At 42.6% G+C, this 21,107-nt stretch overlaps 2 protein-coding genes and 1 long non-coding RNA gene across 5 annotated transcripts; 1 reads left to right on the top strand and 2 right to left on the bottom strand.

Annotated features, from left to right (window-relative positions):
- The first annotated feature begins 1,391 nt into the window (after nt 1-1,391).
- On the top strand, nt 1,392-7,538 carry dhrs7 (dehydrogenase/reductase (SDR family) member 7). Of its 2 annotated transcripts, none has more exons than XM_062995690.1 (8): nt 1,392-1,440; nt 3,333-3,489; nt 4,190-4,342; nt 4,673-4,779; nt 5,236-5,475; nt 5,554-5,676; nt 6,072-6,287; nt 7,265-7,538. In XM_062995690.1, exons 2-8 carry the CDS (start codon nt 3,360-3,362, stop codon nt 7,310-7,312), a joined length of 1,017 nt encoding a protein of 338 aa, XP_062851760.1. In that variant the 5' UTR covers nt 1,392-1,440; nt 3,333-3,359; the 3' UTR covers nt 7,313-7,538. The 2 variants fall into 2 exon arrangements, with proteins under 2 accessions (XP_062851760.1, XP_062851761.1); XM_062995691.1 differs by lacking the exon at nt 1,392-1,440 and adding an exon at nt 1,625-1,633.
- On the bottom strand, nt 7,532-16,409 carry pcnx4 (pecanex 4). Of its 2 annotated transcripts, none has more exons than XM_062995688.1 (11): nt 16,371-16,409; nt 14,743-15,501; nt 13,832-14,014; nt 13,207-13,742; nt 12,693-12,793; nt 12,468-12,590; nt 11,256-11,616; nt 10,982-11,085; nt 9,062-10,152; nt 8,719-8,905; nt 7,532-8,173 (listed from the first exon to the last, which is right to left on the bottom strand). In XM_062995688.1, the coding sequence occupies exons 2-11, from the start codon at nt 15,432-15,434 to the stop codon at nt 7,922-7,924; spliced, it is 3,630 nt and encodes a 1,209-aa protein (XP_062851758.1). In that variant the 5' UTR covers nt 15,435-15,501; nt 16,371-16,409; the 3' UTR covers nt 7,532-7,921. The 2 variants fall into 2 exon arrangements, with proteins under 2 accessions (XP_062851758.1, XP_062851757.1); XM_062995687.1 differs by lacking the exon at nt 16,371-16,409 and adding an exon at nt 16,035-16,147.
- A 907-nt stretch (nt 16,410-17,316) lies between these two features.
- LOC134314304 (uncharacterized) lies at nt 17,317-18,498 on the bottom strand. The gene is made up of 3 exons (XR_010012361.1): nt 18,143-18,498; nt 17,922-18,062; nt 17,317-17,794 (listed from the first exon to the last, which is right to left on the bottom strand). It is a non-coding gene; the product is annotated as an uncharacterized LOC134314304 (long non-coding RNA).
- Between the last annotated feature and the right edge of the window lie 2,609 nt (nt 18,499-21,107).

The following is a 21,107-nucleotide window of genomic DNA, read 5'->3' as shown; positions in this document are numbered from 1 at the left end:
TGATAATAATAGTAATAATAATACTACAGCAATAATGATGATGCTAATAATAGTAATAATAATACTACAGCAATAATAATGATGATAATAATAGTAATAATAATACTACAGCAATAATAATAATGATAATAATAGTAATAATAATACTACAGCAATAATGATGATGATGATGATAATAATAGTAATAATAATACTACAGCAATAATAATGATGATGATAATAGTAATAATAATATTACAGCAATAATAATATTGATAATAATAGTAATAATAATACTACAGCAATAATGATGATGCTAATAATAGTAATAATACTACAGCAATAATGATGATGCTAATAATAGTAATAATAATACTACAGCAATAATGATGAGGATAATAATAGTAATAATAATACTACAGCAATAATGATGATGCTAATAATAGTAATAATAATACTACAGCAATAATAATGATGATAATAATAGTAATAATAATACTACAGCAATAATAATGATGATAATAATAGTAATAATAATACTACAGCAATAATAATGATGATAATTATAGTAATAATAATACTACAGCAATAATAATGATGATAATTATAGTAATAATAATACTACAGCAATAATAATGATGATAATTATAGTAATAATAATACTACAGCAATAATAATGATGTTAATAATAGTAATAATAATACTACAGCAATAATAATGATGATAATTATAGTAATAATAATACTACAGCAATAATAATGATGTTAATAATAGTAATAATAATACTACAGCAATAATAATGATGATAATTATAGTAATAATAATACTACAGCAATAATAATGATGATAATTATAGTAATAATAATACTACAGCAATAATAATGATGATAATTATAGTAATAATAATACTACAGCAATAATAATGATGATAATAATAGTAATAATAATACTACAGCAATAATAATGATGATAATAATAGTAATAATAATACTACAGCAATAATAATGATGATAATTATAGTAATAATAATACTACAGCAATAATAATGATGATAATTATAGTAATAATAATACTACAGCAATAATAATATTGATAATAATAGTACTAGGAAAAAGAATTCTACAGGGTGTCCCTAAAGTCTGGACACATAAGAAATATCACTAACTATAACTAACTATATGTTTACTAAAATACACATACATACATATTGCATCACAAATAGTGGAAAACACATTGAAGATGTTATTGATTAATATTCTAATGAAATAAATGTTGTTGAAAAAGGTATTGAAATTGATTAAAAATATGCATTTTGTGTCCAGACTTTAGGGACCCTGTATTATGTTCAGAGTTTCTTTAAAACAGGCGTCATTAGATCTTTTATTTTGAAATATGAGCTCCATGAGAGGATTGTTGCAGTTTTACAAAACTGTGACTGAACACTGGGAGGAGATCTGTTGTGTAATAACGGTTTAATTTCAGTTATTTATTATTGATTCTCTGAATGCTATTCTGTACCTGAATCGCTTATATTCAGCTACACTGATTAATATTAGTTATAAACAGTTATATGCGCTAGTATAGTGTTGTTTAGAGTTATATTGCGTATTATAGTTATATAGGGTTGTCTAGCGGTGTATTGAGTTGCGTAGGGGTGTGTATCGTGTTTTATAGCATATTATAAAGTTATTAAGGGTTGTCTAGTGGTGTACAGAGTTGGACCGGTTATACAGGTTTACACAGTGGTATATACAGGTCCTTCTCAAAAATTAGCATATTGTGATATAGTTCATTATTTTCCATAATGTAATGATAAAAATTAAACTTTCATATATTTTAGATTCATTGCACACCAACTGAAATATTTCAGGTCTTTTATTGTTTTAATACTGATGATTTTGGCATACAGCTCATGAAAACCCAAAATTCCTATCTCAAAAAATTAGCATATCATGAAAAGGTTCTCTAAACGAGCTATTAACCTAATCATCTGAATCAACGAATTAACTCTAAACACCTGCAAAAGATTCCTGAGGCTTTTAAAAACTCCCAGCCTGGTTCATTACTCAAAACTGCAATCATGGGTAAGACTGCCGACCTGACTGCTGTCCAGAAGGCCATCATTGACACCCTCAAGCAAGAGGGTAAGACACAGAAAGAAATTTCTGAACGAATAGGCTGTTCCCAGAGTGCTGTATCAAGGCACCTCAGTGGGAAGTCTGTGGGAAGGAAAAAGTGTGGCAGAAAACGCTGCACAACGAGAAGAGGTGACTGGACCCTGAGGAAGATTGTGGAGAAGGGCCGATTCCAGACCTTGGGGGACCTGCGGAAGCAGTGGACTGAGTCTGGAGTAGAAACATCCAGAGCCACCGTGCACAGGCGTGTGCAGGAAATGGGCTACAGGTGCTGCATTCCCCAGGTCAAGCCACTTTTGAACCAGAAACAGTGGCAGAAGCGCCTGACCTGGGCTACAGAGAAGCAGCACTGGACTGTTGCTCAGTGGTCCAAAGTACTGTTTTCGGATGAAAGCAAATTTTGCATGTCATTCGGAAATCAAGGTGCCAGAGTCTGGAGGAAGACTGGGGAGAAGGAAATGCCAAAATGCCTGAAGTCCAGTGTCAAGTACCCAGAGTCAGTGATGGTCTGGGGTGCCATGTCAGCTGCTGGTGTTGGTCCACTGTGTTTTATCAAGGGCAGGGTCAATGCAGCTAGCTATCAGGAGATTTTGGAGCACTTCATGCTTCCATCTGCTAAAAAGCTTTATGGAGATGAAGATTTCATTTTTCAGCACGACCTGGCACCTGCTCACAGTGCCAAAACCACTGGTGAATGGTTCACTGACCATGGTATTACTGTGCTCAATTGGCCTGCCAACTCTCCTGACCTGAACCCCATAGAGAATCTGTGGGATATTGTGAAGAGAAAGTTGAGAGACACAAGACCCAACACTCTGGATGAGCTTAAGGCCGCTATCGAAGCATCCTGGGCCTCCATAACACCTCAGCAGTGCCACAGGCTGATTGCCTCCATGCCACGCCGCATTGAAGCAGTCATTTCTGCAAAAGGATTCCCGACCAAGTATTGAGTGCATAACTGAACATAATTATTTGAAGGTTGACTTTTTTTGTATTAAAAACACTTTTCTTTTATTGGTCGGATGAAATATGCTAATTTTTTGAGATAGGAATTTTGGGTTTTCATGAGCTGTATGCCAAAATCATCAGTATTAAAACAATAAAAGACCTGAAATATTTCAGTTGGTGTGCAATGAATCTAAAATATATGAAAGTTTAATTTTTATCATTACATTATGGAAAATAATTAACTTTATCACAATATGCTAATTTTTTTAGAAGAACCTGCAGATCTATAGAGTGGGTATGGAGGTGTGTGTAGGCTGCATAGTGTTGGTGTGTATTGCAGTGTATCTGATAGTGCAGCTCCTCCGCTTCATCACTGCTGATGCTGATCTTACCCTGTTGTGGGCTCATGCACTTGGTACAAAACCAGGTAATTCTATTTTAATTCGACACTAAACCAGTTTAATTGTTTATTCACACTATTTTTACATAATTTTAGGCTAATGCTGAATCAAATCAGTTAATTCTACTCAAACTCTTTTTAAAACTTTATGCTGAACAAGTTCTGCTCTAATTCTACTTTAATTTTACTCAAACTTCTACTTGGAACTTCCAGACAACACTTTCACTGGTGTTGCAACACACCCTCAACACTTGAATCTCTGGCTGGTTATGTAACACATCACAGCTTAGAAAGCTAAGACTAGCAGTAGGTTTTATGATCACCAATATTTTGTAAAGGTTGAATAATTAAGATTATAGCAGCTTACCAAATATCTTGCTTCTCTAAACTGCTACATTATTTATTTTCTTTTTTCATTTGGAAAATTGGTAAGTGTAGCTGATATAAGCAAGACAACACCAGCTGAACTTTCATGAAAACATGAATGAGTCAGTGGAGGAAACATGTTCACCTCTACCTTTGGAGGAAACATGTTCACCTCTACCTTTGGAGGAAACATCTTCACCTCTACCTTTGACACTTTTTTTGTGCCCTAACTTCAATGTATCATCCACCCAATCTATCCAAAATTCTGATTTCGATTTTCTAAGAGATTATTGTTTTCACTAATTATTGTTCTCTACTGTCAGTTCCCTCATCCACCCTTTTCTCTCCTGTGTTTCTGTAGAGGTGGCACTGAGGGGGAAGGTGGTGTGGATCACCGGAGCATCGAGTGGGATCGGTGAGGAGTTGGCGTACCAGCTAGCCGCAGTTGGAGCACGACTTGTGCTGTCTGCACGCAGAGAGAATGAGCTGGCGCGGGTCAAGAGGAAGTGTTTAGGTAAAACACACAGCTACAATCATTTCGTGTCCTAATCCAGTACATCAACATCTAAGAGCAAACATCCCAGTCCTCTAGCCCTCTATATGGACAACAAGGAATCACCACATGTAGTCAGCTACAGTATTGTTAGCCTAGCAACTAAATTCATCACATCTTTTGGAGAGTAACACGTGTATTACAGTCTTATCACAGAAAAAAATCCCAGAAATACCATGGAATTTCTTACTTTATATGATGTTCCTTACCAACTAAACGTATGTAGACGTTTGACCTGCCCCAAGTATCCACAAACCCACTTCTGATTCATCTCTCGTCTTTCTTCTGTAGAACATTCTACTGTAGAGGAGAAGGATATTCTAGTTCTTCCACTGGATCTTCTGGATCGATCCACTCACCGAGAAAAACTTGAAGCAGTTCTGCAACACTTCAGCAAGGTGACACTGTCTCTGATTGTCTATGTCATTCAGAGATGCAGGACAAAATTTAAACCCTAAAGAATGAGCCCATGACTTCCTCAGATCATCTGACCTCAATCCAAGTGATACTAACCCAGACACATACACACACACTTTGTACCAGCTTCACTCTATTCATCATGCGATCCTCATATCGAATCTTAGCTGGAAAAAGTATGTGAACCTTACATTTGATGACAGACCGAAAGTTTGCATCTATTCAGGGATTTTGGCCATTATAGTGGTTTTCTATTTTTGATTGTGATTCCATTCACATGCCAGCATTGGATTCTCAAACTGGACCCATCACACAAATACGTGCCACAACCAGCCAGCAGAGGTTGCATTTCTGCAGAGATCCAATGTTGCCTGTTAGATGTCCAGCCAGGTTGAAAGCACCACATAGCTTTAAACTCTTGCGTTTCTGTTTCACAGATAGATGTGCTGGTGAATAATGGTGGGCGGAGTCAGCGGTCTCTCTGTGTTGACACTGACGTTGAAGTCTACCGCGGTCTGATGGAGCTTAACTATCTGGGTACCGTCTCTGTCACCCAGCATGTCCTGCGTCACATGATCCAACACAGTGAAGGGATAATAGCAAACGTCAGCAGCATTGCGGGTCTGGCGGGGGCACCACTGTGTACTGGATACGCAGCCAGCAAACACGCAATACAGGTTTGAGATCGTGAGCCAAAGCTGAAATGATACACGAGTACAATACATTGTTAATTTCACCTTGTTTCTCATTTTCAGGGGTTCTTCAACTCTCTGAGGACGGAGCTCACTGACCATCCAAACATCACCATCAGCATGATCTGTCCTGGACCCGTTGTGTCCCAAATTGTCCAGAATGCCTTCACTGAACAAACTGACAAGGTCAGCAAGTTTCTGTTTGCTCTGTAAAGTGGGTGTATTCAGTCTACAAAGTTTTAGTTTATTTTTCCAGTTCCCTCAATTATCACCCCATCTACCCCCTCATGCTGGCTGAGAAGAGTCACAGACTATCATGTGCCCTGTGTGTAGTTACCGACCAGCCAGATTCATATTCTGCAGTAGCAAGGACACCGTCAACCTCACTTCCTCAGCCAATTGCACAGCCAATTTTGGACACTCGAGCCAGGTCCATAGCACTGCGGAGATTTGGACTTGAGATCTCAGCAGTTGTGGAGCTGCACCACCTGATCGCCTGCTATTATAATAAGATCAAATCAGTTTGGTGATTGTTGTTTCTCACTGTTTGTGTCTCTCTTTCTGTCTCTTTCTCTCTGAAGCCTGTATCTAATGCCGGTGATCAGACTCATAAAATGCCCACCGAACGCTGTGCAAGTCTTATCCTGGCCGGATTGTCCAATCGGGTGAAGGAGATGTGGATCGCTGAGCAGCCGTTTCTTCTTTTCCTCTACGTGTGGCAGTACACACCCACCATCGCCTGGTACATGACCAGCATGCTGGGCAGGAAGCGAGTGCAGAACTTCAAAGCTGGACTGGTGAGAGCAAGTGGTGTAACATTATTCTGTGAAAACAAAACATCATGTAGTATACCGCTTCTCCTCTGCTTCCCTAACACTCCATGTTGTCACTGTAATTTCTCTGTGATTCAGAAGCAGATTTAATCTGTATTGTTCATTAAAAACACAGTAAATGTTAATATTTCTTTACAAAAATCGTTGGTGACAGTTTAGTGTAAGATTATTACAGTTCGGATGGGCCCTATGATGAAATCACAATTTAAATATTCTCATAACAGGTGGCGCAGCGGGATATTCCGCTAGCACACCAGCGCCGAGATTCTGAACTCCTCGGTATATATATACATATATTCTCATAAATGTTCAGTGTGGAGATGAACTTGGCCATGCAGCACCTATATTTTCCTCCTCAGAAAACAGACTTGAGTGATTGCGGTCTTATGTTTCGTCTCGCTGTCTTCTTGAAACATCCAGATTAGGTTTCTTGGCTGAAGTTTCTTTTATTTCTTTATTTTTAGCAGAGGAGTTTCGTGTTGGGTGTAGAACCAGTGATGGTGGTTGTTCTCTGTGTAACTGTTGTTCCTGCTGCATGTAGGTCGTCCTGTAACTCTTTAAGTGAGCGCTGGCTGCTCTGGTAGCTTTTTAGTTTTTTTAGTCAGAAAGCAGGCTGTGAGATCTTGTGTGCTGCTTTTTTTGTGCATGATGGAAGCGGGGTTGTACTGACAGGGATTCTAAAGGTGTTTGCAGTGGTTCTGTAGCTTGAGACCGAGATCTTCAGGAACCTCCTTCAGCTTAATTTCCCAAAACATGGGGGTTTTTAACGCATCTTATTCGGGCTGGCATCACTATAGTATTGTTGTTTAAAGCAGCAACAACATCTGGAGACATTGGCTTTGTACTACAGGAAAGGGGAAGTTCATTGTGTTTTTTGCTCTTCAACTATGTATTAAGTGCAGCTCTTAATAATCGGATTGTTCTTGTTTTGGTGTTCCTAGGATGCCGATGTTGCGTACTTCACCAAACCAAAGACCAAGACCAGCTAAAAAACCTGAGCGGTACGGACAGCTTCCCTGCACTGTATATAAGGAATGTGATTCTGCGCAGAATGAAAGTCTGCTAAATAATTTACGTGAAATGATAAAATATCAAAACAGTATTAATTCATTAGCAGTTATTTACTGATAACTTTTAGTCTTGCTGCAGCTTTGCTAAAATGATTAAAGATTCACAGTGTTGATGCAATGAAAAATAAAATATAATTGTACTAAATATTGTCAGCTTCTTTGTTTGAGGTTACTTTACAGGAATGCACCATTTTTTGATTTGATTTATTTGGTACATCCAGTAACAAAAAGTGCTGCAGGGATGTTGGCATTCACACAGGCTGCAACACTCCAGCACGCATCATGACTACGATAACAACAGCGTATGTTGTGTGCGTGTTAAAACGTGCATTAGATGTTGTACAGTTTCAGGTGTGTTTAGATATAGCACAAGCACACACTCGTTTATCAGTTCTGTCAGACGGTGTGTTGTACGTGCAGCTACAAAAAATCTGTCCATGTGCATCACAAATTATTTCCCATTATCAATTCCCAGCCCATGCTGAGGTGGTGCAGGTTCATTCCACCGCTCAGAGCTGTGTGTGTGTGTCAGAAGCAGGCAAGGTGTGTAGGGCTGCAGGAGTAGATAGGGTAACCTAGCGGTGGTTCTGCAGCCTGTACGGTCAGATTCCTGAGCAGTATTGTATGGGCCTGGATGCTGTAGCGCTCCTCGTCGTCGTTGGTGGCGTACAGCAACTCCCAAGACAGATTGGCCCACTGACCACGAACACACTCCTCACTCAGTGCACCCAGCTGGAACAAACAGTCCTGCAGAGACAGCACCCGTCCTGTATAGGAACCCTACACAAACACACACACAATTATTTTAAGGTTTCTGGCAAGTCTTTTAAAATCTCTTTTTTTGGAAGGTGATTTAAGGATTATGGTGGTGGGAAATGGCTCATTATCTGTTCCCGTCTGGTTCCTATCAAGGTTTCTTCCTGTAATTTTAAGGGAGTTTTTCCACGCCACTGTCACTGCCCTTGGCTTGCTCATCAGGGGTTTTTGGTCTGTCTGTTCTGGATTCTGTAAAGTTGCTTTTTTGTGGAGGGGGATTTTTACATCTATTTGCAACCAATTTGTATATGCTTAGTTTTTCTGTGCACTCTGGCCGACTGGATTCTTCCAGACAGCAGTCTTTCAACAATCCTTCCAGTAGGAGCCACTGTTGCAGTGTCAAGAGGTCGAATCCCAATCCGACCTGCTTTCCCTCTGACGCAGCCATTTGTGTCTTTATTACCACAAGCAGAGCAGGGTTTCCTTTTGTCCATTTCTCCACCACTGTTCAACCAGTGAATAATTCTATTAGTCATTAGGTGCATGTGTGTATGTAGGAGTGATTGTACCATGGTGAGGTCGTGGCCGAGGGAGAACAGGAAGGGTTTCTCCTGCAGGACTCCATCATGCCAACCACGTTCTGATGTTCCACCAATAAACCAGCGCTGATGATAATCATCCAGTGTGGAATATAACTCCTCCATACTCTCCACTGGCCCCAGAGACGCCTGGTCTATCAGCAGCTTCACACTGTACCTACACACACACACAGCAACACCTTAACATATTGGCATCACACTAGCAGCTTGATGGCACTTGGTTAAAATTAGGTAGATTAGACAGGACCTAATGTTTTCCGACATCTGTACTGATTCATCTGATGGATCAATATGAGTGTGAGATGTTGCTCACCTAAAAGCCCTGAGCGTGAGCTGATGCAGCTCGCTATTTTCTCGGAGCCACTCGAGACCTTCGTGCCATGCTGCGTCTCCGCAGTACACTCTAAAAACAAAGCTAGCACTTGGCACTGCCAGGTCCATGCCTAATGCCAAGGCGCAGGACAGCGCCACCTGGCTGTACATCTCCATCAGTGTGCTGTCCTCCTGTAGCACTCTACACACACTCTGCTTTTCCTCGCCTTCCCATAATCCCTCCATTACTAGCTGAGCCAGACAGAACCGGAACCACTCATCTGGGAAGGTGGAGCGGAGTGGGTGGAGCTTAGAAGCAGAAAAAGGGCCGGAAAACCAGGACGCTGGAGGTGAAATCATTTCCGAATGAGGCGAGGAGAAGTTTGGATGGTTTGTGGAATCAAACCTTGCAAATGGGGCGGAGCTAACGAGCAGGGCGTCATCCTTTTCCTTATCAAGGCCGATCCCTAGCCCGAGTGGCCGCAACGTAGGCAGAGAAGCCAGCGCTAAATTCTCATAAAGGGTGTGGATTTCTACAGAACCTGGCAGAGACATGTGCTCCTCCTCTGTCCGCAGCACCATCCTACGAACCGGTTTCCGTACTGGAACCGGCCCGAACAGGTCGTCCTCGTCTGACCAGTCGGAAAATGAGGACACGCTGCTCCGCCCCCTCAGCTGTGGAGAAGATGAGGAATCAAAGTGACTTTGTGAAACCACGCCCAGTTTTGCACCATCGGAGACTGGTTCGGGCTGCACGGCATGCTGGGAACTGTGCATTGAGTGTGATTTTGCTCTGAAGGTCCTGTTTTGCATGGAATGACGCAGCAGAATCCACACTAATGTCTTCAGAAAATCTGAACGAAGCTGGCGGAGGTGATCTGTCGAGTCGATGATGCCAGTCAAGACGTTGCGGGCGTCCGAGTAGATGGTGACGGGCAGCAGGGTGCAGGGGGTGAGAGCGTTTCCCCAGTGAGGGTTCAGAAAGTGGAGGAAACGTCCGGGACGCTCCAGACGATCGAATGCAGTCTCGAAGACCTCATCAACTCGCCGGGCTTCAACAGTGTGGCACGACGTCTCCTGCAGCTCCAAACCCTGAGGGAAAAAAAATACAGAAACATTCAAAGGAAGTGATTTTACATTTACCATCAGGCATAAAAACTACAGTATGTACTGTTTAATTTCACCTTAAATATAGCCTGACATCGTGGGAAAAATCAGTCATGGCGACTAGTGAGCTGTGAAACGGTGGGAGCTGGTGTGCATTATAGATTGCAATCCAACAGCTTTTTATTAAGATAGAATGTGTCCTTAGATTAAAAAATGTCCACATGACAAAGCTGCAGAGCATTCCTGTTTTACACTGAAATACATTCATACAAAATTGCATGTCAATAAACCATCCATACTGTCAGTCTATAATGTGGATTGTAGTCTAATGTGCTAGCAGACCACTGCTTAAATCTCAGCAGAGCCACTGACCTGGCCAGATGTCCACACAAACACAGCGGTTATTTAAGGGTTTGAAAGTCAAATGGGGTCTCTTCCTGCAGCCACTCTGATATGAGATCTCTGGGGCTGGTATGAGGGTCTGGATGCCTGTGCGAAGGTGTTGTGGGGGTTTACATGGAGTTCTGCGTGTCTCGCTGTGTGGAAACCCAACACTGGCAGGTGATAAGAAGCAGTTGCAGATTGGACATGTGTCGGAGAGGGTGTGTGGTGGTCTGGCTCTCCTAGTTCAGATCGGGGGCTATGCAAACGGCAGCGGATTCACAATCAGGGATTGGAAATGACTAAATCAGGAGATAAAGGGGGAAAAATTCCAGAAAAAATTAGACTGTTTTCTAGCTCAGCGATAAGTGGTAGAGTTTTGCTTTCGCATCATGAGAGTCTGGAAAGTATGGTAACCGCTCCTAACTCGTACCTTGATGTTGACTGTGCAATAGCCGTAGCCCTTCTCTAGCACGCTTATCCACACCACTCGATCCTGGAACCGGCCCAGGAAATGAGAACCAGGAGCATAAGAACCTGCGATCAATGAGAAACACACAGGCGACAAAGATCAGAGCAGAATTTTTACCCACTGGACCACAAACGTCTTTCTATAGTTCAGAGTCCTGCACTCAGGAAAAGCGAGCAGGCCTCACTATTCTTACATCATTTAGACTGAAGAAAAATCCATTTTTACATTCTCTTACCCATTGCTCCATTTGCGAACGCCTGCCTCAGCGCTGATGCCAGCCTGGCACTGAGCTGCTGGTAGTAGATGGAATCTGGGCATGGACAAGCAGTGCCAGGTGTACCAGGCCAGGAGCGCAGGGGCCTGGGAAACCCGACCAGGAACACAGGTAGTGTAAAGAGTGGCAGGAGAGGAGCAGAAAGCAGGGCTGCCAGCATCACCACGGTCATTAACAGGGGGCACAGCGCCGCGTTCAGAGCCAACAGAGCACCCGCCGACTGGCGCCTCTGCTTCGTCTCGGTCCACGACGTGATCAGCACCATCAGGGCGAATTTTAGCTTCAACACAAACTGAGAGAGGCGATCCAACATCAGAGACACCTGAAAGAAAACGCAGTGGTCTGGTTTAGAAAGGTGTCTGCAGAGCTAACATTAGTTAGTTAGCAATCTAGCTAACACAGTTTGGGGTTTTCTCAGAAAGACGTGCAGTCAGCTTAAAAATACAGTTCAAATCTACAATTTACATACACTAGTACCCATGCTGAAATGCTTTGGAAGGTCAGGTGGATTGGACATGAGTGTCTCTTACTAAACACCATGAGTTTGTGTTGTTTTCACTGTAATTTAGTCATGTTTAATTCCCAACTGCACTCTTGCACCACACCCTTTTCCACTGACATACATACACTGATGAGCCAAACATTAAAAGCCCCCCCCAAAAAATGTGCATGCCTTTTCCTATTCTGTAGCACTGGTGCATGTGAGGGTGAGAAATTAAATGTTATTAAATGTTGGGCTGATTGTAGTTCCTCGTAGTTCATATGTTGAATGCAGCAGATCTGATCAGCATAAAGACCCGAAGGACTTTGTAAACAAGGTTGAAGTGTCTCCCAAACAGATAGTGTCATCTGCAGTCATGGTGAGAAATCCTGTTTTCTCTAAGATCATGTGGAAAGCTGGGCTCAAGGTGCATTATTTATTGTCAGAGATGGAACTGGTTGGATGCACTGTAGGACCTGCTGGTAAGGTCCTGGTACCAGATACTGGTCCTCAAAAATTCTCTTTGGACTAAATGGGCACAAATTCGCATAAATGCATTTCAAGACCTTTTCACCATGTGGCTGTTATAGCCATGGTCAGGTGTCCACATACTTTTGGTTATATATTGTACTACCATGTAGTATATTGAGCAGGAGGCTAATTAATCAGACAGTGTTTGTGCTTAAACTCACCACTATAAGCTGCACTCCGGTGCCCAGATTGTGCCACTGTTGTAAAACTCGTCCTCCATCTGCCAATCTCACAATTACCACCACCACCATCTGCAGGATACTGTCCTCACAGTTCTGCCACGCCTAACACACAAAATCTAAGGTTAAAGATTAGGAAATCTAAAATGAAAAGAGAATAGAAAGCTAGAGAAGCTTTTCACATTTTAATGGTAGTTACAGACGTACCATTCTGAAGGCTCGTGTGAAGCCGACGGAAAGCGCAACGGTGTGTAGCTCCTGGAGAGACACGTCCATGGCTAGGTACGCTATCATGGCTAATGGGCACACTGGAAAAGATCAGAAGACAATGTTTATGCAATGTGTTCTTACACAGAATCAGGTCAAAATGTGAGAAAGTATGTGGACACTCCTGCTTATAACGTTCACCTATTTTGGACACACTAATTGCTAACGGGTGTATTCAATGATTATGTAACTGATTATGCAATTACATGATTCTAGCTTTGGTGTTAATGGTTGGTGGTTGGTGGTTTTTGATTTGGTGTTGTAATGGGCTACCCCATTAAACATCTTTGGAATAAATTGGAACATTGATTGAAATAGACACAATTCCCCACAAACACACTTAAAAATTGAGTAGAAAAGCTTTCCCAGAACAGTAAACGCTGTTATAGGCACAGGTGTCCATATACATTTGGTCATATAGTGTCAACATCTACAAAGAACAGAATCTCCTCACCCAGGTTAAGAAGAGCTCGGTGGACAAGTGCTGCACCCCACAATCCTCTGGTTTTCCTCCTGAATGCCTGAACACTGCTGACTCGTTTTGGAAAGAGGGGGTTCAGGATGAGCCCCCCAAACACACACGCTCCCTGAATCTCCCTCAACACCCGGGTGATGATGAAGAGACTGATAAGAATCCAACCAATAACAGCCTGAGGATCTGAGACGACATCTCCTGACGTCCAGAGCTCCACCGTGCTCACGTTGAGCCCCACAACAGGACTGAGGCCATGGAGCAGAGCCGCTTCAGTCAAAGCAGCCGACAGGAGGAGGGCAGAGAGGGGGAGACTCCACCAGCCCAAACTGAGAGAGTGAGAGGGTGAAGGAGTGAGTGTGTCACCTTTCCTACCACGTAACAGCACAGGTATCTGTGCAAGGTCCTGACTAAGGAGATAACCCATAGCAACAGTGAAGAGGACCACCCCCAGGGAGGAAGGGATGAAGAATGTGGAGATGCAGACACACACAGACGTCAGGAACATCAGCACCAATCTGCCAAAGAAACATTTTATGAACTTTATGATTTTTATTGAATATACCAAAGGTAACTATGTGAGTATGTATGTGTGTCTGTGGTGTACCTGCGATTAGTAGCCATAGCCGAGCCCCCGAGCGCATGAATCAAACTTTGTTCCATGATCCATAGAATCAGAGCATCCAGAGGAGAAAGCATGCCCAGTGACCAAAGCACAGGTAGCGCCAAAAACAGCAAGTGTATCACCTGACTGGCCACCTGCAGTTCACTTACGCCCCCTCCAACACACCTGAGAAGAATTACACTTCCTTAACATGATGCAGGTCAAGGTGCACTTTTGAGTCAATTTGTTCAGACTGCAGGTCAAATCTGAAATCTGCACAACTTATTTGTTCGCCTGCGATACAGCACCAGTGCTGACATCTCAAGCTCTAACGTTTGAATCTCAGCTTTGCTGACAGCCAGACGGGCGACTACTGAGGTCTGAGGTCTGAGGAAAGGAGGCCGTGAGGATTCCTCATAACTGCTGCTATTGCGACCTCTGCTGGCTGATTGATGATGCCTGTACAGAGACGGGGGATATGGGATCGGTGAGTGACTCTCAGTGGGCGATATGGATCCCCATATGAATCTGCTTTGTGCAAGTAAAATGAAGCAGTCAGCTTGTTAGTTATGGCCCCTCGTGATCAGAACTGGAGGTCTGCAGCAGTAGAAGCAAAAATACAAATCAAGCAATAGGATACGACTAGATTAGGAGGCAACAACCTAGAGATGATGTAAATCAGGGGATGTTTTTGGCACATTACAATTCTATTTTTTTGTTAAAACTCATCATTTGCAAAAGTGCTAAAGCGTCAGGTTGAATTTTTTTGCCTCATAGCCAAGCTTGCAAGCATATTGTAATAATATATTATTATCACTGCTGTAACTATTGTAAACAAATCTAATTTTGTGTGTGAAATTCTACATAAAAGCAAGAATTCTTTGCAAAGCATTATGGGAGTTTTTTTTTTATACCTGAGTGCCAGGTCCACAGCGATGAATGCGAATATATACAGCGGCCTGGTGAGCGCCGTGATCTCGTATGTATCCTGTGGCTGGAAAGTAGCCGTTTCTGCTGCTGTGTTGACGATGAGTGAATATTCTCCGATGCACAACGTAAGCCAACTGAGCACAAACACAGGAATCACTGCACTGGCATTTCCAAAAACTGCACTGAGCCGACCAGGCAGCAGATACCACGTCCCGAAGCCGCACATCGCTCCAGCCAGGGTAGTGTGCAAGACTACATTGCACATAAACCTCTTCCCTGGTGCTATAAAGCGCACGGTTTCAGGTCCTGCACAACGTGTGAACTCCACTTCTTCCTCGTCAGCCATGACATTACGGGCTGCCGGAAGTCTCTGGACGGCCCCTGTTTTCCGAGCAACCCACTGAGACAGAGTTTGTAGAGTGGCACCAAAGAACAGCATGAGTGCTCCGGATAATATACCCGCACTGGCATCGTCCATCACCTGGAGCTGATAGAGCAGTGTGCCCACGCCACCCAGTAGCCATGGGGTGAAAAAGAGTACTACCTGGTGGATGTAGACGTATGGGGGGGCGCAGAAGCCCAGCTTGAGCCTGGGCCCCCCCAGTATGGTCTGAGGGAAACGCTTCCAGAAAAACTCCTGCTTATAGTCGTTGAGAAGCGGCACATCGGGGCCCATGATGAACACCTGATCGCTGAAATTCCCACCGGCATCTTCTTAAACCAGAATCACAGAGCACCACTCACTGAAAAAAAACATACAAACAGTAAGGAGAACATACAAGTAACCGTCTCGCCCATGTAGTGAGGTTAACTGTAATGTACCTTTTCATAACATTACCGTAAGTGTTAGAATAGCATGCCTACCGTAAATACACTCACAAATAGAAAAAAAAATTACATTTGTTAAATTGTTTAAACAAATCTTTTTTTTTTTTTTTTTTAAAGGTTAAACGTGAGAGGAAATTAAATTTCAGTGGGGGTGAAACCAAACAGGATTTAAATTTTATTTTCACATCACACACTAAATATACATTTACATTTAGCACAAATACGCATTAATACAGCCAACGCTAACACTGCTGTAGCTATGGCAACAAAAGGGCGCGTTAATTTTAGATCGGTATTTGACGATAAACTGCAGAAGGAAATTCTGCAATTAAGTTTTATAAACAATGAATTAACTGTACAATAAAATATTTACATCTTTACCAAACTATTTTCAGTAAAACAGCGATGTTAGGCAATCATGGATAGTCCTTTAGTGTGTTTTTCCTACCTGTATTTTGACAAATATGGCTTCCAAATCTACGATTAGTTCATAGTTTCCTGCCTCCTGACACCGATTGGCTGCTTGTTCATGATAACGCGTTCAGGCTCCGTAACAAGCCAATCCCGTCCAAACAGGCGGGATTTACCGGAAAACAGGTAGGAATGAAGATAACGGTAGCTGAGTAGTGCAAAGCAAAACAAACAGAGCTAGCTCTCCCAGTAGTAAAAAAAAACACCCTTAAAATGCAAATTTAGTATTTTTTACATATTAATAAAACGCAAAATAACCTAGAAAATAAACACCGCTAAAACAAACAGTTGTATGATATTTTTAATGCGTTACCTCTGCTGAAGCATCCATTGTTTCTTATCGCTGCTGCAGCTAAGAGACAGGAGTGGGCGGGGCTAACAGCGTGGAAACTGTCAATCACTGAAGTGTTTGATCAAGATCGCGGTACGTCCGGCACCACCGGGAAACAATTGGCAAAAGAAATACATCACAGGGCAACATCCATGTTGCAGACTAGACCTAAGGCGAAATGCAGCATGTCCAGTGCAGTGCATTACACACTGAAGGTGAATTCCAAACACCCTAGTAGTTCCCTCTGAAGAGGACTGCACTGGGAATTTAACCCTCTACTGCACAGCGTTGCCCTCAGGCAACAGAAAGTTTTCTTAAGCGCCATGTCTAGTGCCCATTTTTTTTAATTATTGCAACCAACCAGAATGGTCAAAAAAATATCAAAAAACAATCTTATAAAGTTTGAGATTCACCATCAAGTATCATTTTAAGGTGGGACTGCCTTTTCTGACACATGGTCACAGAAGCACATGGTATAAGAAAAACATACGATTTTTTGCTTTATTAATCTTATTTAAAATAACTTGGACTGTACATAAAAAAATATGTGCACGTGTGTGAAGGTGTAAAGAAGTCGCCTGTCGAGTTTTATGAAGTTTTTTTTTTTTGCATGTTTAGAAATGAGTTTTTTCTTTTTGTTGACTCAGGGCAATGTTGTGCATTAAGGGGTACTTTTCAAGGATGTTTTCGCTGACTATGTTTTAGGATGTTATGTATTATCACATGTATTTGTGTATAGTATAAGCTCCAAATTCAAATGTGTTTTTTTTCTCATTTAAATTAACTTTTTTCATGCTTTTTGATAGAAAATGGATGTAGCACGGCTATCCCAGAAATAAAATTAACCGACAACGCCACCCCTTAGTTTAAACCTGGAGATAAGGGGAACTCCAGTCCAAACCAATAAATACACCGTCACAAAGAGAAATCAATATGACGTTCTTTATTATAACACTAAAAAACAATAAGATCGCCACTTGGATTAGTATTAATAATTTAGTGTATAAAAGCAACCCCAGTAGTCCACCTCTAGCCAGAACTATTAATGTGTGCTATACTATTACTAACCATATCGAGTACCCAACATACACTCCAATCACAAAGTATTCCATTACACTTCAACCTTTAAGTCCAACACTGCAAGACCACTACACAATTGGACATTCAATGTAATTATAGTGAACAATTCCCACACGCTTTAAAACTAGTCTGGCTGGGGTAAGACTATTACTGGAGCCGCTTACTCCTCTGGAAGTGGCTTTACACTGGTACAATTTTAAAAGAACCACATTAAAAATGTGGTTACCTACGTATAAAAATTACAAAATACAAAAGAAAACACACATAAAACAAAGAAAACAGGCAGAAAAGAACAGCGGCTGACGCTCTACATTCACTCCAGCATTCTACAATAAACAAACAAAAACACAAAACAATACTTTAGAGCCTAGCTAAACACGTTAAGAATATTTTATCGTTCATGCTCTATGCTCAAATACATTTTAATGTTATAATGCTACTACAAGCACATACCTTAATCGCTGTTTAAATGCCTTTAATGTTACAGTTCATTGGTGCACTAAAACAAACGAGTCCCAGTCGTATTCACTTCACTCCAAATTAACACGAGGCAATATGAAGTATATCCACTGCTAGTTGCGTCACGCACACACACTGTGAAAATACATATAACCCGTTTAACGGCTAATAACATTCTCAACTATAAAATCACCAGCCAAAATCCCACAAATTACCTCTGTAGAAAACGTTCACCACAACTGGCCACCACATCCAAGTACCTACGAGGTAAATAATAATAACGCTTTGTTATCGCTCCACACGAACGGTAACAACAAGCAAATCTATTAAAACCAAATCAAATTTCCCGCCTACATACCTGGTACTCTCGGCGTCTCACCCACTACCCTCAACAGAGCGTGGTATACGCCATCACTTTTTACTCGTTAGCTTTATACTCTCACCAGGACTCAACACTGCCCCCAACGACAGGGCCACTCGCTACATTCCACCCCCTCCAAATGCATCGCCGACCCGGCGATGAACTGACAATAAAAAATAACTGTTATTAACTGGTACACGAGAGCACAATAAGACATCAAATCAATATCCGGCCTTCAATTTTCCCTTTGCTGGGCTATAGATCGTGGAAGCCTATACGGGTTTGCATGTTGACCAGCTGTTGCTCGAGTTGTCCGCCTGAGCCCTGGCTCAATCTCTTCTAACAACAGGCTTTCGCCTCCAGTAGGTACCATCTCGGTCTCCGATTCACCTCCTTGTGGTCCCTGCCCTGCCAGTCCCACAATATTCACTGGGTCACTAGGGGCTACACTCTGTGCCCCAACAGCCTGAAGAACCCACTCCTCTTCTTCAGACTCATTGTGCGAACATGGTTCACCCTCTTGATCGCCATGATCAACCAGCTCCTCCAGTTCCACATTACTTTGCAGAGCAACACCGACTACAGGACGAATTTCGGATCTATGTACATGTCTAATGGGACCTTGTTGATGGGCAGGGATGACTGAATATACTACCCCATTCCCTTGTGGTGCTTTTCCAATCCGATACACAACTGAATCCCAATAATCTTGGATTTTGTTCCGACCTTGAACATTACGCTTTCTAAGATACACCAACTGTCCCTCTCGTAGGTCTGGACCAACAGCATGGGCATTATATGCCCGATTACGTCGCTCAGCCTGTGCTTCCAATTGCTGACGTGCTTGCTGATAAGCAAGTCTCAAGCGCTGCTGGTGCTCATCCACCCACTCTTCTACTCCCCCTTCCATTACAGGATCCTGCGTCTGTCCCAACAAAAAGTCGGCTGGTAACTGTGGCTCTTTACCAAACATCAAATAATAAGGGCTCTTACCGGTAGACTGATGGACAGAGGTATTATAAGCAAAAAGGACTTGAGGCAAATACCTAGGCTAATATCGCTTCTGCTCGATAGGTAATGTCCGGAGCAAATCATGCAATGTTCTATTGAACCGTTCGCACTGCCCATTACCTTGGGGGTGGTATGGGGTAGTTCGGGTCTTTTTTATTCCATAGATCTTACAAAGCTGTTGAATAAGTAAGCTCTCAAAATTCCGGCCTTGATCAGAATGAATCCTTTGTGGCACACCAAACAAATAAAACCAGTGCTTCACCAAAACATCTGCTACAGTGGCAGCACGCTGGTCTTTAGTAGGGATGGCTTGAGTATATTTAGAAAACACATCGGTCAGAATCAAAACATTCTCTCTACCATCACTTGCTGGCTCAATCACCGTAAAGTCTATTGCCAAGATCTCATGTGGCTGTGACGCCAACAAATTTCCCCTAAAGGCATGCACCTTAGGCTGAACCGCTTTGGCTACCACACACCGCTCACACTCTTTACACCACTGCTCCACGTCTCTCGTCATACCTGGCCAATAACACCTCGCTCGCAAGAGTTGACGGGTCCGTTCTACCCCCTGGTGGCCTTGGGCGTCATGAAGACTACAAAACATTTCTCTCTGTAACCTTAGTGGAAGAATTAACTGCAAAATCTCTTTGCCTGCATCTGATGAATAGACCCGACGATAGACTGCACCCTCTTGCTCTACCAATCGATCCCACTGTCTTACCAGCTCCTGGCTTTCCCGAGACAACATACTTCTCTCTCTGTGCTCTGGCGGAACCCCACTTCTCCACAACTCCAAAACAGGGCCGATAACTAGGTCTTGAGCTTGCAATATGGCCAGATCCGCCCGGGAGCGCCCTGGAAGCGCTACAATTTCAACTTGAGTCGCCCCCTGATTTGGACATGATCCTACTGCAAAGGCCGTTTCCAACGTTGGGGCCTGTACTGGTGTCTCTGAATGCACATGATCCACCTGCTGGCGCGACAATGCGTCAGCATTTGTGTTGACTCTTCCAGGCCGGTACCGCACATCCAAATTAAAAGAGGCCAACTCAGAGGCCCAACGTTGTTCGACCGCTCCCAACTTAGCTGTCTGATAATAACTGAGTGGATTATTATCGGTATAAACCACACAAAAGTTTCCAAGCAAATATTCACGGAACTTTTCAGTAACTGCCCATTTCAATGCTACAAATTCCAACTTCATGGAGCTATAATTATTCATATTCCGTTCTGTGGGCTTAAGACTTCTGCTTGCAAAGGCAACTGGCCTCCGTTGCCCCTCCTGCTCCTGTGAGAGCACTGCTCCAAGCCCACAATGACTGGCATCAATCTCAAGGATAAAGGGCTTCTGAAAATCAGCATATGCCAAAACCGGCGCTGAAATCAAAGCGGTCTTCAACCGCTCAAAGGCTTCTTCACATTCCAAATCCCATCTATCTACGAGTGGAATATTAGGGGTTTTACCCTTTTTCCGGGTCCCAACCAACTGGCTAACAAGGCGGTGCAGGGGTGCTGCCATGTTAGCAAACCCATCCACAAATCTACGATAATAACTGGCAAACCCAAGGAATGAACGCAATTCCGCCAAACAAGTAGGTCTTCTCCAATCCCGCACAGCTGCCACTTTGTCTGGGTCTGTTGATACACCCTGCCCAGAAACCACATGCCCCAGATATTTCACTTCTCTCTGAAAGAAACAGCACTTTTCTAACTTCACTTTAAGGCCCTGTTGTTTAAAACGAGAAAATACAGTCTCAAGCCTCTCAAGATGTTGCTGAACATTACTGGAGAAGACAATAACGTCA

This window comes from Trichomycterus rosablanca, chromosome 5, assembly GCF_030014385.1.
Source record: "Trichomycterus rosablanca isolate fTriRos1 chromosome 5, fTriRos1.hap1, whole genome shotgun sequence".
NCBI classification, from domain to species: Eukaryota; Metazoa; Chordata; class Actinopteri; order Siluriformes; family Trichomycteridae; genus Trichomycterus; species Trichomycterus rosablanca.
Note: the sequence above shows the minus strand (reverse complement) of the source record. Positions and strands in the feature narration are given on the sequence as shown.